This window comes from Triturus cristatus, chromosome 8, assembly GCF_964204655.1.
Source record: "Triturus cristatus chromosome 8, aTriCri1.1, whole genome shotgun sequence".
NCBI classification, from domain to species: Eukaryota; Metazoa; Chordata; class Amphibia; order Caudata; family Salamandridae; genus Triturus; species Triturus cristatus.
In genome coordinates this window covers 451,406,928-451,422,462 of record NC_140591.1, presented here as the reverse complement: position 1 = coordinate 451,422,462, position 15,535 = coordinate 451,406,928, and the positions used below count along the sequence as shown (strand labels likewise).

Below are 15,535 nucleotides of genomic sequence, written 5' to 3'. Positions count from 1 at the left end.
TAGTCCTGTGTCTGGGGGAGCTCCTCCTAGTAGATCTTCGTACAGCCTATCCCCTTCTGGTGCAGCCCCGGGTCCAGTACCCTGAATTATGCATGGGTTTGGTGATACAGGTGCATTGGGACTAACAATACTATCAATAGTCTCAACATAGTCAATATCAGCTAGTGGCTCAAAGCGATTTGTACAAACAATGACAATGGGGTCAAGAGGGACCAAATTAACAGCAGGAGCACAAGGGCTTGCTTCTTCAGTAGTTAGCGTGGAATTGGCACTGTTGCTCTGCCAAGCGTCCCGTGCTGTTATTAGGTTTGGAGCAGTTTTTTTACAAAACATTTGAGGAATGGTGATGGAGCCTGGGCGATTTGTTAGAGGGAGCGGGAGTGGGGGCGTGCAGTTATGTCTGAATCCAGAATGGCAGTTATGTCTGAATCCAGAATGGAGGTGCAATCGTCGACTAAGGAATTAATGCGATCTAACGTGGTAGCAGGCATAGGTTTTTTACTAAGCTTTCTGCCCTTGTTCCTTTTAGCCATGCTGCCAGTTAGACTAGCAGCACCCCCATTTACATCCAACATTTTCCTTTTGCCCATCGTGGCCCTCACTCAGCCACACGGTGGATGGCTAGCTGCTGTACAGGTTCCGAATACAAATATAGCAGAGGACCCCGCAGTAGCAACACAGTACCTTGTGATGGAGTCAGCGTAGATGTCAGAAGGGGCCGCGTCTGCCGCGGGTCGCAGGCGTAAGAGGGGTTGCCCAGCCCTGCCTCCTCCTGCCCCGGACGGCCACAGACGGCCCGCCCTTTGCCCGGCGCCCGCCCGCGCGCGTCCCGCGTTGCGCGGTAAGTTTAAATGAAGCCCCGGTGTCAGGGGGTGTGTCCTCTGCTGGCTGTGAGACCCGCTGTCTCCTGGGTCCGGTGGTTTCTCTGGGCCGTAGTTCGCTGGCCCCCACTGCTGCCGCTGCGTCTCCCGCGAAGCGGGAGGCGCGAGAAGTTTAAATGAAGCCCCGGTGTCAGGGGGAGTTTCCTCTGCTGGCTGTGAGACCCGCTGTCTCCTGGGTCCGGTGGTTTCTCTGGGCCGTAGTTCGCTGGCCCCCACTGCTGCCGCTGCGTCTCGCCCTTTATTGATTGAATAAGTGCAGAAATGCACTAGTTGTAGATATGTTTTCTTACCCCAAATAAATATGGATAAACAAACAAAATGATCAAAATAAACATGGAAAAATACAGACAGAAATGTATTGACAATATAAATACCATAAAACTGTAAGCCCTATTTATAACAGAGCAACATTTGCTCAGGGGACATCATCAGCCTTCGAAATCAAGTAAGGTGCACGCATGCAGAGTGTTTGTTCTGTCACAGCGAGTATTGGCCAAAGGAGTAGGGTGTCTAATGTCACAGTGTGCTTTATCCCTGTCCGCCAGGACACGCATCTATTACTTGATGGGTATTCTCATCTTTCATTATTGGCATCACTCCTCAGGCATTTTTTTCTTATCATGTGATCTCATGATCACACCTCCTGTGCCCTATGTCTCTTCTTAGGCCCTTCCATCTTCTGAAACCACCAGTAGAACCCACACATTGTTGAACCTATGCACCAACAACTAGCCCCACTGCACCAGAGGGGCCCCTCACACATTATAATTCCCAAATACAGGACCGACACCACCCACAAAGTGGTATCACACCTGATACACCACCTGTATCCCAACACCTTCTGACGCCAAGGGTCCTTATAGATGTAAGCCACTTCTATAGGCCCTAGCATCTATAGATGTGACTGAAATAAGCGGACCAGAACACATTATAATATCACCCAGAGAGCCCAGTGCTGCCTGTTATCAAACCCGTGGACTATCAGACCTTCTGAGATCACCACCACGGGCTCGCACTCCATCTCACATCTCCACATGGACCTTCTCATTTCCTCCTTTACCCCTAGAGGCCACAAACCACAGAAACACCAACGTGAACCATCACATCCTCTGATATCACAATGAGGGGCCTCTCACACCTCAAATCGACCCCAGTATTCCACACATCTAGCATCATCGTTTGCACCTTCTTTTTCACCCGTACCCCATGGACTCTCATGCCACCTCCATCACACCCAAGGACCTGACACTGACAACATCGCAGGCACTCTTGCAGCCCTCATACTACTGATATTACCACCAGGACCCTGTGCTCCCTCAGACATCTCCACCATGACCCTCAACTTTTTTTAATTCAACCTTAGGAATCTTTTCACCCTGGGTACTACCATAAGGGCCACACACCATCTGGTATCACCACCGGAGCGCTCACATCTGACATGACAGCAACAACCCACACACCTTCTGACTTATCCAATTGGATCCATGCATATTCTGGTACACCTCAAGGAATCCTTACACTTTTGATACAAATACATGGACTAGTAGATATCATATCTAGGGGTCTGACACCAAACACAAGTACTTCCACACATCTAAGGAGCCCCCACATGTGCCCCACAGACATTCTTACACCTTCAAAACCCATCTTGCTAACTCACCTACTGATACTGCAGACAACGAGCCTCACTCTCTCGAATAAACTACTGGAGACACGTAAATGGGCCCACCCCAGAGACTCTAGTACCATTTGGTTATACTTTCCTATACAGCCTAAACACCAATAGAGACCTCCATACCTTTCCAAACCACCCTTAAGAATCCTTACACCTTATTCCACCTTCCACTCACACGAACTTCGTACTCACCTTCACCATCAAAAGGGTTCCTCGTATGATGGTATGTACTGTCGTACTGCCCTGAGGGACCTTTCTACCTCCATATCCCATCCATACACCTATAGGAGCGCTCACACCATTAAACAGTATGTCATATCTCCCTCACCCATCCATAGAAGCCTTAGAACTTTCGATGCAATCCAGTTATACCCCCACACCTTTCAGAACCACCCATAGGAACCTGCATGTCTTTCTATTATGCCCAGAGTCAGACCCTTACACCTTCTAAATCTGAGTACAGGGGAACTAATACTTTCCTATACAACCAATAACTTTCCTCAAATTAACATAGGTTGTTCATAAACTACCTGCAGCAACAGAACTAACCCTTATTCCTGCCTATACCACCAAGGATGACCCCTGTACCTTTCTATACTGCTGATTGTGGCTGCCTTAAACTAGACTTATGAAACCCAATACTTTCAAATACAACACAGGTACCATCATCGTATACCACCTATAGAAACTGCATACCATTGTATACCACCGATAGGGGCCCTCAACGCATACTACACAACCTCATATCTCCCAGCATGACCCGTGACAGTCCTTAGCTGCTTTACACCGCCCATGTCAGGTGTGCGATAGGACTCCATCTCACCACAGTCACAAGGCTCCACATCCGGGCATTTATGTTACAATCAAGTGTATTCTGGTAGTTGCAGTCTTGGTTCACGTCTCTGAAACCAACTGGATCGAATTAGCAGAATATAAAAGCTTGCACAGGTAAAGCAGCGAGGGGTATTTGCATCGTTAGTGGCATGGACGCTGCTGGTCGAACTTTTGCACATCTTGCCAGTTTACTGTATTCAGTGTCCGTGAACTAACCTCCGGGTGCCTCGTATCTTATACTGCTCACATGAACGATGAACCCTAATACCTCCCCACACCACGCACAGGACCCTTCTTGGCTTCTGATGACACAGAGCTCTCATGTGACCCTATTAGAATTACAAGTCCCAAAATGCAAAGGAAAAATACTGTTCTGGGAGGAAAAAAAACTCGAAGCTGCGTCAGGGAGACTTGAGAGCTCCGCGAGACTCTCCCGTACAAGGGTAAAGGAAATGATGGCGCTACTCACCCCAAAATCCGTCCGTAGGAGGGCATGTTGCGAGCCCCCGATCACCGTCCCTTTGCGCCCTCTGCAGACCGGTTAGCACCCTGCAGCCGGAGAGCGGGGTGAGGGGGAGACAGGAGGCAGCAAACTGCAGAGAAGTTGGAGACTTGGGAAAGAACGACAGCTGAGGGGAGCAGGACTCACGGGACAGGAGACTCAAGAAGGACAGTCAGGGGACCCGGAGAGGGGACAGGACTATTTGTGAAGCCCAGGTGACTTGGGACCTTTGGAACCAGTCGAGAGGGAAGCAGAGTCCAGTATTTACCGGTAGGGGCCGGACTATGAACCAGAGGGCGTGGACGGAGGAGGAGGAAGAGGAGGGGTAATAAGAGGATGTAAGGAGGAGAAGGCGGGCATGCGGTCTGCAGACACTTGATGGGAGAATCCTCCGAACAATGGCCGGAGAGGGCATGATATACTCACAAAACACACACGCAAAACACAAGGTTCCAACGCAGAGTATTACAAGGCCATGTTTGCAGTATTTGCGATTTGTATGTGTTTGCTCTATTTATTTTGACTGCGTATCGTTTTCCTTCCCAGTATATTAGAGACGATTAATATTTTGGAGGGTCGCACAAAAAACGTGCACTTAAGCAAGACAGTGCAGTTACAGTGAGAGTCTGACCAATCAATCCTGGGTCCGTTGGCATCTGGAGCAAAGCGAAAGACACACAATTGATGGACGGAATGCAGAACAAATCAAAATATTCACCCCAGTCAAGAGATCTGGGTTAAATCCATCATTCAGCTCACCATGCCACCCCAGTTTAGACCTGGCTATATGCAAATCAGTCTTGACCCTGTGCCTAATGGGAACAGTCCAGCCCAAACTGCCAAGCCATGTCCTCCCTGGACCGGAAACAAGCATCCTGGGACCGGTTTCAGGGTTTCACCCCTCTTCAGCCAGGATAGCTTGACTCCAGTGGCACAGTGAGCCCAGGACTCACGTCTGAGCATACCTGGCGCACTTAGGGCGAGAAAGCAAAAGATACACAATTGATGGACGGAATGCAGAACAAATCAAAACATTCTCCCCAGTCAAGAGATCTGGGTTAAATCCATCATTCTTTTGCTCACCATGCCACCCTAGTTTAGACCTGGTTATATGCAAATCAGTCTTGACCTTGTGCCACATGGGAACAGACCAGTCCGAACTGCCAAGCCAGGTCCTCCCTGGACCGGAAACAAGCATCCTAGGACCGGTTTCGGGGTTTCACCCCTCTTCAGCCAGGATAGCTTGATTCCAGTGGCACAGTGAGCCCAGGACTCACGTCTGAGCATACCTGGCGCACTTAGGACGAGAAAGCAAAAGACACACAATTGATGGACGGAATGTGAATGTATGACATTGTTCTGCATTCTGTCCATCAATAGTTCTTTTTGCATCTGGAGCAAAGCAAGCGCCGCCAGTGAATACGATACTGAATAAAGTGCCACCAATAACGTTTCCAGTATTATGGGGCACACCCCTCCTTAGAGGAAATAGGGCCCTAGTATTATTAGGCGTCGCCTGGCGTTGCAGCGCTACTCGCTGGGCGAGAGATTTTGTAGGAGAGTAGACTTGAGAAGGGTACTTGAAGCCCCGCCCCTCATTTTCATTGGCTGGCGTCACCGTTTATTCTAAACGGTGGCCTGCCATTGGAAATGAGGATTTTTTGGTGACGCCCTTTCGCTTTTTCATCTGGCCAATCCAGACTGGCTCGTCTGCTTTGCGGCTGTCGCAAAGCACTTTGTTATCTTTACGGGGCCATGCGTTTCTAATTAGCGTGGAGGCGCACACTGCCCGACCTCTCAAAGGAAATAAATCTTGCTTTTGTCAAGATTTTTTTCCTTTGAGAGGTCGGGGGGCAGTGTGCGCCTCCACGCTAATTAGAAACACATGGCCCCATAAAGATAAGAGATCGATGCTTGTTTTGTAAACAACCCATGTCTTCAACTCCCAGAATGCATGGGATTGTCAAATGAAAGCCCAGCAGCAGAAAAATGTTATCCTGATGGCATGGATGTAGCTGGCTAACCTGATGGCCTCGTTATCCTCACACATGCTGGGCACAGTTTGAAACCCTTGTTTTTTCCTCGGTGTCCGGAAGTGCTTAGAAGCTCTTGCCGATGTGCTTATGTTGCTTGGTTTTGTGCTTCAGCGGGGATTGGTTACCAGACATCCAACATCCGCTATCATTCCTCCACCCCCCAACAGTTCTCCTCTCTTCACCCCACCACTCTGTCCCTTTCTCCGCATCTTCTCATCCTCTCCGCCCATCATCTTTAGAAAGACATTATTCCCTTTCCATCAGCTCTGCCTTTCATCCTTACGCAGTTTGCCTTTCCTCTCACCCACTTTACATTCTTACCTGTGTTTGGTGGCCCGTGAGATGGTGATTTATTGTCTTTTTTTTTTAAAGCTGCTGTAATAAGGCACGTGCGTGACACGCCAGAGGTCCCTGTGATTAGAGTGCTTGTGATTGGAGTGTTTGGTGTTGATTTATTCTCGTCTCCTTCTTAAATAATTATACAATGTACCGTAAAGTGAAAGTCTTGCTATTAAAAAAAGCCCACTAGTAAAGCAGCCGCCTCAGTGAATGTTTTATAATGTAAACATTTTTATTGCGAGCGTATAGCAGCCAAGTTCAGACACCTGCATTTGATTTCATTTTATTTTGTGCCATGGGCTTGCATTTGAAAAAGAGAAGCAACGAAAGCCCCGCCATGTGATTTTAAGGGTGCACAGCTGAGTGAGAGCTGTTGGGGCACACGAGCTGTGTGTGCACCCGCCTCTCTCTTTTACACTGGAAAGAACGCACGTTGTATGATGCTGGCAGGACAAGCGCTCTCTGCCTCTGCTTCTTGGCGCTACATTTGCAGTTTTATAGAGTGTGAACTTGACCCGAAGGTATCGGAGCCCTTTATATGAGCACTAGTTAAGTTACAGGACACATTCATTTTTGCTAGGCAGGGGGAGAATACGTGATTTGCCCAGAATCACAGGATGTTAAGCCGACGCCGAGAGTCCAATGAACCCGGATCCTCCGCTCCGAAGTCGTCAGCTCTGGTTGTTAGGTCACATCCTCTCCATGTGCCTGTGCAGGCTCGTTCACTGTACTGTGCATCTGAACTCAGCTGCCAAAAGGCGCTCTCTTACACCAGGATGTAAAAAACCACTGCAGTTCAGGATAAGGGCTTTTAACAAGTGATGAGGGCAAGAACTGGGGCTGTGGGCAATAGAGCACCACCCTCCTTGCCAAACATGCACCCTGGCACTGGTGACAGTACCTGGTGCATTGACTCCAGTGTCAGGGGTGGAAGGCAGAGCTCAGGGGCTGCAGAGCGCCTCCTGCTGGAACAAGTTACAAACGAATGCAGGCTAGGACTTTAATCACATTTCACAGTATCAAAGTGGCTTATTTACATGTTATTGTGTGTTGTCGCCCTACATGCCACGTGTGTGTCCTGCGCATGCGCACCGCTGCTCTCTCCTGCAGCCACACACATGTATGATGCACACATACAAGACCCACATTTTCCTGTGCTCTAAACAGTACCGAACAGATTTGTGTTGGTTTTTGATATAATGCCATAAATGTCATGGTAGGTTTTTAAAGCACTGGTATCCCGGAGTTTCTTGGCACTATAGAGAGCAGCAACATAGTCAACATTTTTAAACTGCAGTGGACTTTAGTCCATAACAAATGACTTTTATTAATGGAAACCCCGTTGCTAAACATTAGAAGGAGCAGTTTTCAGCTCTTGCGGAAGGTTGTGGGAGAAGTTCCTTGTACAGCGCTTTGCTTCCCCCCCTGCATGTCCGGACCTCACCCTCTCTTCAGGAATTCAGAAGGGGACTCAAGACCTGTCTGTTCAACTGATGCCACCCGTGCAGCTTGGTTCTCAGTGCCTGGGTGTCCTCGTGGGTGATTAGCTGCGCTTATAAATCCTGTTTGATTGATCCATTGCTGCCTTTTGACTAGGTTGGCGCTCTAGAAATCTCATATATACCTACGTACTGAGCTCCAGGGGAAGCTGGTTCCATTCTTTGGCAGCTGCCATTAAAAAGTCCTGTTACAAAGTTTAAATCTTTTTTAAAGTGTTATTCCCGCTATTTTAGAGATGTACAAGATAAGAATAATAATCTTTTTTGCTCATAAAGAATTTCATGATATATTGTAATACTATGGGACTGGAAATCTGTATATATTATTTTAATACATTGTGGATCTCGGATGAGGCCTATATAAATCAATACATTTCATTTCATTCCTGTCTCCATGCTGGATGCGCCCTGTCGCCACCCTCTGATGCACGTAGTCGGTGTTGCGACACCGCGTGGACTCCCCATCACTTTGTGTCGCAGAGAGAGCATGCTGGGTGCCAACACCAACCACAACTGAAAACTGATTTTGTTGATGTTACTTCCAGTGCTTTCCTCACAATAAAAAGTCAATTTCTATATTGTCTTGAGAGGTCAGAGGTCACCTGATGCCACTTTGATGTTGTCATTGGATCAGGTGCTATATTAACCACCTAACGAATGCCCAATGAGCCGGCCGACCAATGGTCCTACTTTTGGCAGGTTTGCCCCACAGTCGTGTCTCCTGTCCTGCTGCCCAGACAGAGGCACCACAGAATGCCAGTTGCCACCCCTGGCCCCATCATAGGACAAGCAGGGGGGGGCAGGCAGGGCACCTGGCAGGGTGCCCAGCTCTTGCAGCTATGCATGAACCGTAAAAGGGGTGCCTGTCGGTGGATGGGGGGCAGATTGCAGCACGGGGGGTTGAAGCATGGGGGTCCTGCACCAGATTCAGGAGCAGAGGTGCCATTACAACCACCCGCTGTTTACAGGTTTGAACGAGTGACCACGCGCCAAGAAACCTTGGGTGATCATGCGCTCTAATAAAGAGGTCTAACATCCGATACCAGGCTGGGCGCTGTGCTGGGACATGGGGCGGTTTTTAATCACCCTCTAAATTATATTTTCCTATATGTAGAGGATGGCGCGAGGAGAGTGGGCCCTTTCTTTGCGTCCTGTGGCAGTCGATGATCAGTGGGCAGCATCTGTGATGGAGCTCATCTGGTGTCTCCCGCCATAAGACTATTTCATTCCGTTTGGATTACAGAATTGTTGCTGTAAACTTGTCTCCTCGCAAACAGTCAAGACTTACTCCTGGAGGTGGTAAAGAGGCTGGAGCTCAAATCCAGCTTGAATAGTAATCCGACTCCATTGGTTTAATCTTAGTGAGTTATATTGTTTAAGATGACCTGGATTAAAGGAGGGATTATGGAATGAAACCCCCAAAAGGTACTCTGCGTCTGTCCTGCCGCTCCCTTGCAAACGCTGTCCGATGTCTCTACATGCGCAGTGTTCCCTGCGCAGTGATAATGGACAGTTGACCACAGTAAATAGACATCTTATAATACAGACGTCATCTGTTCTCGAATACTGTTATTAGAAACATTCATAGCATTAAATGCTAGTAAATGTTTTACTTCACCTCCTCGCCTTCATACAGCTCAGGAAATATCACAAGTGTAAAGCTGTCAACAAAGCCAAAGTACCGAAAAAGGAATACCCTGATGTATTATGGATTTGTAAATGCTTGTTATCTTCTTTGATCTGGTTGTGTTGCTGCATCATAGGGGCTAATCCCATCTTCCATGCTCTTACATTTGTAAAGGCTTGTTACCTCCCCTAAACTGGCTGGGAATGCTGGATGTGTGGCTGCGCTGCTGGTTCTTAGCAGGTGCTACCAGCTTCGCTTCTCTTAGCTTTGACGGAGTTGAGTATCTCGGTGAGATCTGTAAGAGGCAGGGCTTTGAAGGGCGACCATGATGGGATTCTACGAGTAGGTGTGGCCATAAGAGGCGAATCGGGCGTTCGTTGATGTACTGTCAGATCATCCTGTATTTTTCAACTGAAGAAGAGGTTGATTGCACTGCATCTTTCTGTGGAGTGAGGAAGAGGAGGGTCCGGCAGGGGGTGGAGGCCGTGCTCGATTGTCATGAAGAGTGTTCTGCATCTATTGGGCGCGTCATTGATGGTGTTGGACACTACTTTGCTTTGGCTGATGTGACGAACTGTCTGCGTGTTGCGTGGTGGGACTTCAGTTTCATGACGTCATCAGGAGTTCTGTTTATCTGCCATTTTCTTTCCCGCCTGCGGATGGAGTGTTTATTTTCGGTGATGTGTTTAGAGTATCGGGGTGCTGAAAGTTTTGGCTTCCACCTGCTTGTTTTCAGTGGAGCCAAAAAAAGCATTGACGACACCTAAGAAGGTGGTTGAATTGGACGTGGAGCTGGCAGGGTGGGAGTTGAGTTCATGAATTAAGTTGCCGATGGAAAAGTCTTTGAAGCATCTGCAGGTTTAGTTTTTCTCTTCTGGGTTGACTTTTTGTTGTTGTTAGATGCTGAGAAGGGAGATAGAGATGGTGAGGTGTTCGGTCTGGAGCATGTGTGGTTTGCGTTAGATTGCTGGTGCTGTTGAGAAGACGCGGTCATAGTTGTGGCATTTGAAGCGTATTGGTTGAACAATGGGTTGTATCATGTTGACTGTGTCAATGAGGTAGGTGAGGGTGTCTCTTGTGTTTTTTGAGCTTTGGTTTTCTGGGAAGGTGAAGTTACCCAAGAGGGTGGTGCGGGTGTGTCTGAAAGATGAGGTGGTGAGACCACCCGAGAATTCATCAATTATGTTCTTGTATGCCCAAGAAGCCTTTGGCGTCGAGTATTACTTACATAAGGTGCAGGACCAGGCTGATTTACGGATGACAGTGAAGACTTCTCCCTTCTTTTGTGCACAGTCCACACGATGGCTGCTGTAGCCTATGTGGAGATGGTTCCTAGGATGTGGGTGTGAGCCATGTTTTTGTGATGAGGAGGGTATCAAGCTTGTCATAGGTGATGAGGTCTGCGACGTCTGGTGCATGGAGTATGCTGAGTGATCGTTAATGAGCATGAGTTAGCATGTGTGCTCTGTAGTTAAAGAGGTGTGCGCGGTAGTTAGTGGGGGGTGTACAAGGTTGTGTCTATGTGTAGTGCCAATGCTATGCAAGTGTCTGGCTTGTCTTCATCTCGATGTGGGTGTTTGGGTTTATAGTATGCAGGGCTGGGTGATGCAGGGTGTTTCTGGCACAAACAGTCAGTGCTTTTGCCTGAGTCCGTGCTTTCCTGGGGTGCCCTGGGGAGTTGACTGAAGTAAGGAGAAGGCAGGATGTGATGTCACTTCCTGTGCGGATGGATGATGGGAAGTGAAGTGATCTCCTCTTGTTGGCTTCTCCTTTTCAAGTTGGTTTTGGTGGGATGCCAGTGATGTTGCTTGCTGAGGAGACTAATGATGGGTCATTTATTATGTGGTGCCTCTGTGCAAGATAAATCTCTCTTTACAGTTTATAATCGGTACTGTCAATTGTAAGCAATTGGAGAGCCAATTGCTCCTATAAGCTTCTTAGTTGAGGCATTTGGGCATCAAATACTGTTTTTAGGTCGAGCCTGGGCAGCGCATGCGCTGCTCTGCGAGGCATGCTGTATTCAGGTATGGACTTGAAGCTCCGCCCACTCTGTGCCCATATTTTTCATTGGCTTGTGTTATTGTCCACTGTAAACTGTGTGTTTTTAATTGGTCTAAGCTTTGTAGTCCCTCCCTTAGTACCGCTTTGTCTTATTTTGTACCCTCCCCTGAGGACACCACCTGTTAAGTGTGTTGTTACTCGGTAGGCTTTAATTACAGCCTCCTACTATTTTCTCAAATAGCCTTGTCCTGCCTTCTGTTGCAGGCTGGACACGCTCTCTCATAACGCTTTAAAATAAATCTTTACAGCACGGGCACAGAACGCATTTGTGAGAGCTTAAGCTATTGGCATTGTACATGGCAATGCCTTTAATTTATCTGTTTTAAAAACAACACAAAAATAAAGGGCATTGTCATTTATAATGCCAGTAGCTCAAACTCTCCTAAATGCGAGACCTATTGCATTGCAAATGCTTGTTTTTTTATAGCACTAACTCTACGGCATTAAAGCTTTTCTGGTAAAATAGCAGCGCATTTTTATCATTTGTTCTACAATTTACTGACATGTCCATGGGCGAGTGGCACGACAGACAATTTCACGTATATGCACCCATGAGGTACTGGGAAGAACTGGTTTAAAACTAGTATGGGCAGCCGTCCAGGCGCCGCTGACCCGTGGTCTAATTAATGCCCCCTCCTGCAGGGCGGGAAAGGAAAGGGGCCGGGACGAGCCAGAGATGCGATTTGTTCGCCCATGGCAAGCCCCTAGCCCGCCCATCCACAGGCTTTCTCTGGCCGCGCCTCTCCCCTTTCTGTCCCTGATAGGATGTCAGAAATCAAACGACTTGCACTGGGTATGGACTGGTAGCATGGAGAGAAGCAGGCCCACGGTCTAGCTTTTTAGAGCAGGATGCAGATATTTTAATATGAGGTGGAATGTGGTCCCTCTCAATAACGTGTGGCAGCAGAAAGAGTTTTATGGGGATTTTTTAGACTTCATTAGATTTTAAAACAAAACAAAATGAGGTGGGGTGGACTACCCAAGGTATGCAGTAGACAAGTGGCATCACAGCGTGTTGCATCACAGGAAGTGAAGTCTCAGGTGGCGGCCTCACAAAGTCACAGAAAGTGACCACAAGAAGTGGCATCGGATCTTAAGTCCTCACACATGTTTAGCAGCTCTATCATGAGAACATTTGAGCGCATTATGAGATTTCACAAATGAAAGTGGAGGAGTACTTAAGCCTATGACTTGAGTTCCCTGTTTGAAGGAATAAACAGCTCAAATGTGGATGAAGTTTGGTGTCTGTCTGACTAACTAAGGCAGACAAGCCTCTAAGTTCTACAAGCCAGACATACAAATCATTGGAACAAGAACTAAACACAGTTCATGCATTGAATAAAAAATGCTAGAAGCTGCAATTGTGACTATTAAAACTATAACATTTATTAACCTACCATACATACCACTATTATCTACACTGACAATTTTAGCACTTTAACCATTATATAAATTAAAAATGCACGTTTCCCACTCAAATTGTTATTCTGAGCATGGCAAATGGGATTCCCTAAGAAAGATACAGTTTTAACTGGAGATTCTGCACATACATTATAGAGCAGTATTGACACAAGATGTTTAACCACCAGATATGAGTAATTAGTGAGACCTTTTGCATAAAAGAATCCCTCACATGTGGGTAATAAAATAACTTTAAAAAATACCATGAAGCCGGTAACTTTTGTTGTGATGGGCAGGGCTTTAATTGGGCCGGGTTTCACCGGTGCTGAGCACTGGCAGTTTTTTAAAGGGGGCTTCGAAACAGGTCTCTATCGGGCTCTGTTGTGTGCCCTGGCACAGGCGGTCCGTTGTTTTCCGCACTTCGATGTGCATTTGCTCACACTGCTCACTTCTCACTAGTGGTTAAGTTAAAGCATAATGTTATGTGTAGGGAAGGGCAATGAGTAGAGGAGACAGAAGGAAGTTTTAATGCAGGTTTTATTTTTCTATAGACTTTTTTGTATAGTACTCCAGTCTGTATTGGTGGGGATAATGTTTCTTATCCTCCTCCGTGTTAGGAACAGGGTTTGTAGTCTCCGGTCTGCAGAAAGCGGATTGTTAAAATGTTTCTTATCGCCGTTTCCTTGTAAGGCCAGCGACATTTCCCCCTAGCACATCCTCTCTCCCGTGGGTCAGGTCTTCTTGGTGCACTTGGTGTTAGGGAGAAAGAGAGAGACAAAAAATATGGCGTCCTTGAGGTTCTGGGAATAGTAATGAGTGAAGGGGAAAAGGAGTGAGGGATCACCGGTGCAGTGTCACACAATCTAGGCGGGTGATAGTGCAGGGAATCCGGGGTTGAGGCGGGATGACGGGAAGGACATTAAGCAGCAGGCTTCCTCCCCACCCACCCGGTAACGCGCTCCCGTACCTGTTGAGGCCACAGGCCACCCTCCTCCTGGAGCGTGGCTCCGCGCAGCACCGTCTCGGAGGCCTCCTGGCTCTCTCGACGATACCGCCTTCACATTGGAAGTACACAGCAAGGCTCGGTCTCTCCCTCTCATACTTCTCGGCTCCTCGACTCTCCAACACACTCCAGTGCTTCTGGATTCCTCTTGGTCCTTAGGCGAGCCTCCCTCTAATGGCCAGCTCCCGTCGACTTCATCCTGACGTCTCTCGTCTCCGGGCTCTCGCTTCCACTTAAAGGGACCATGTTCGGTATGCACCGTATCCTCCTCCTGCAGGTTGTTTCCAGAATGGCTGCGTTCTTCTGGCTGGGGAGACAGAAAGGGACTCATTTGGTGAGATTCCTCCCACCCTGCCCCCTGTTCTCTCGGTGGATCCCGTGCGGAGATGACACCGCGACACACCCTCTCCCTAGGCTTCTCCTGTTTGGGGAGAGGCAGTATTCTTGATAAGAAGTCTGGATTACTGTTGGCAGAACCCCGTCGATTTCTTACATCAAACACATATGGTTGAAGAGACGGAAACCAACGCAAAATGCGGGGGTTATGACCTTTGTTTCTGCTCATCCATTAGAGCGGGGCATGGTACGTATAAAGTGTGAAGGGGCTGCCATCCAGGTATTATTTAAGTTTGTCGATCGCCCATTTTACTGCCAAACACTCTTTTTCTATAGTGGGATATTTTTCTTCCCGGGGAAACAGCCTTCTACTGATAAAAGTAGTGGATGTTCTATACCAGAAGGCGAGATTTGTGATAAGACTGCTCCTATCCCAGTCTCGGATGCATCTGTATGTAAAATGAAGGGTTTATTGAAGTCAGGGGTGGCTAGTACCGGGCTGGTAGTGATGGCGTCTTTTAATTGAATAAAGACTTTCAGCATTTCTTCAGAGGGTTGTGTTGAGGTCTGGGACTTCAAGTTTTTTCGGAGTACATCTTTGAGTGGGGCCGCTATCTCTGAGTATTGGGGTATGAACCGCCAGTAATATCCTAGTAGCCCCAGGAAGGCCCTGACTCCCCTCTTTGTTGTGGGAAATGGGGTGTCTCTAATTGCTTTTCCTTTTTCCTTTTGTGGTGCTATTACCCCCTCGCCTAGGACATAACCGAGATAGTTAACAGAACGAAACCCCACCCGGGGCTTTTTGGAGTTGATGTGGAGTCCGGCATCTCGGAGGGACTGCAGAACCAATTGGAGGTGTCTCAAATGCTCTTCCCATGTCGAACTGAATACTACAATTTCATCCAGATACGCAGATGAAAAGACCTGGTGTTCCCGGAGCACCGTGTTCATCAGACGCTGGAAAGTCGCAGGTGCCCCATGAAGACCGAAACGAAGAACATTGAATTCGTACAGTCCGTCCGGTGCTACAAAAGAGGTCTTCTCTTTGTCACTCTCTTGGAGGGGGACTTGCCAGTAACCTTTAGCTAGATCAAATGTGGTGATATATCGTGAGGTTCCTATCTTCTCTACCAATTCATTGATTCTAGGAATAGGGTACAAATCGAATTTTGAGATAGAATTGAGGTTTCTGAAATCCATACAAAAACAGGTGGAACCATCCGGTTTCGGAACTAACACGATTGCGGAGGACCACTCAATCTTAGAGGGGCGTATGACACCCATTTCCAACATGTTCCCGACCTCTTGTCATACCGCTGGCCTCCTTGCAGATGGGCTACA

General features: G+C 47.8%; 1 protein-coding gene and 1 long non-coding RNA gene across 2 annotated transcripts in view; both read right to left on the bottom strand.

Annotated features, from left to right (window-relative positions):
* LOC146802298 (phosphoenolpyruvate carboxykinase [GTP], mitochondrial-like) overlaps positions 1 to 4,196 on the bottom strand; it is a 123,543-nt gene extending 119,347 nt beyond the window's left edge. The window contains exon 1 of the mRNA XM_085621865.1: positions 3,860 to 4,196. Coding sequence (XP_085477991.1) covers positions 3,860 to 3,885 — 26 coding nt within the window. The 5' untranslated portion in view covers positions 3,886 to 4,196. The remainder of the gene's footprint in view (positions 1 to 3,859) is intronic.
* A 9,178-nt stretch (positions 4,197 to 13,374) lies between these two features.
* Positions 13,375 to 14,321, bottom strand: LOC146802297 (uncharacterized). The gene is made up of 2 exons (XR_014967376.1): positions 13,823 to 14,321; positions 13,375 to 13,604 (listed from the first exon to the last, which is right to left on the bottom strand). It is a non-coding gene; the product is annotated as an uncharacterized LOC146802297 (long non-coding RNA).
* Between the last annotated feature and the right edge of the window lie 1,214 nt (positions 14,322 to 15,535).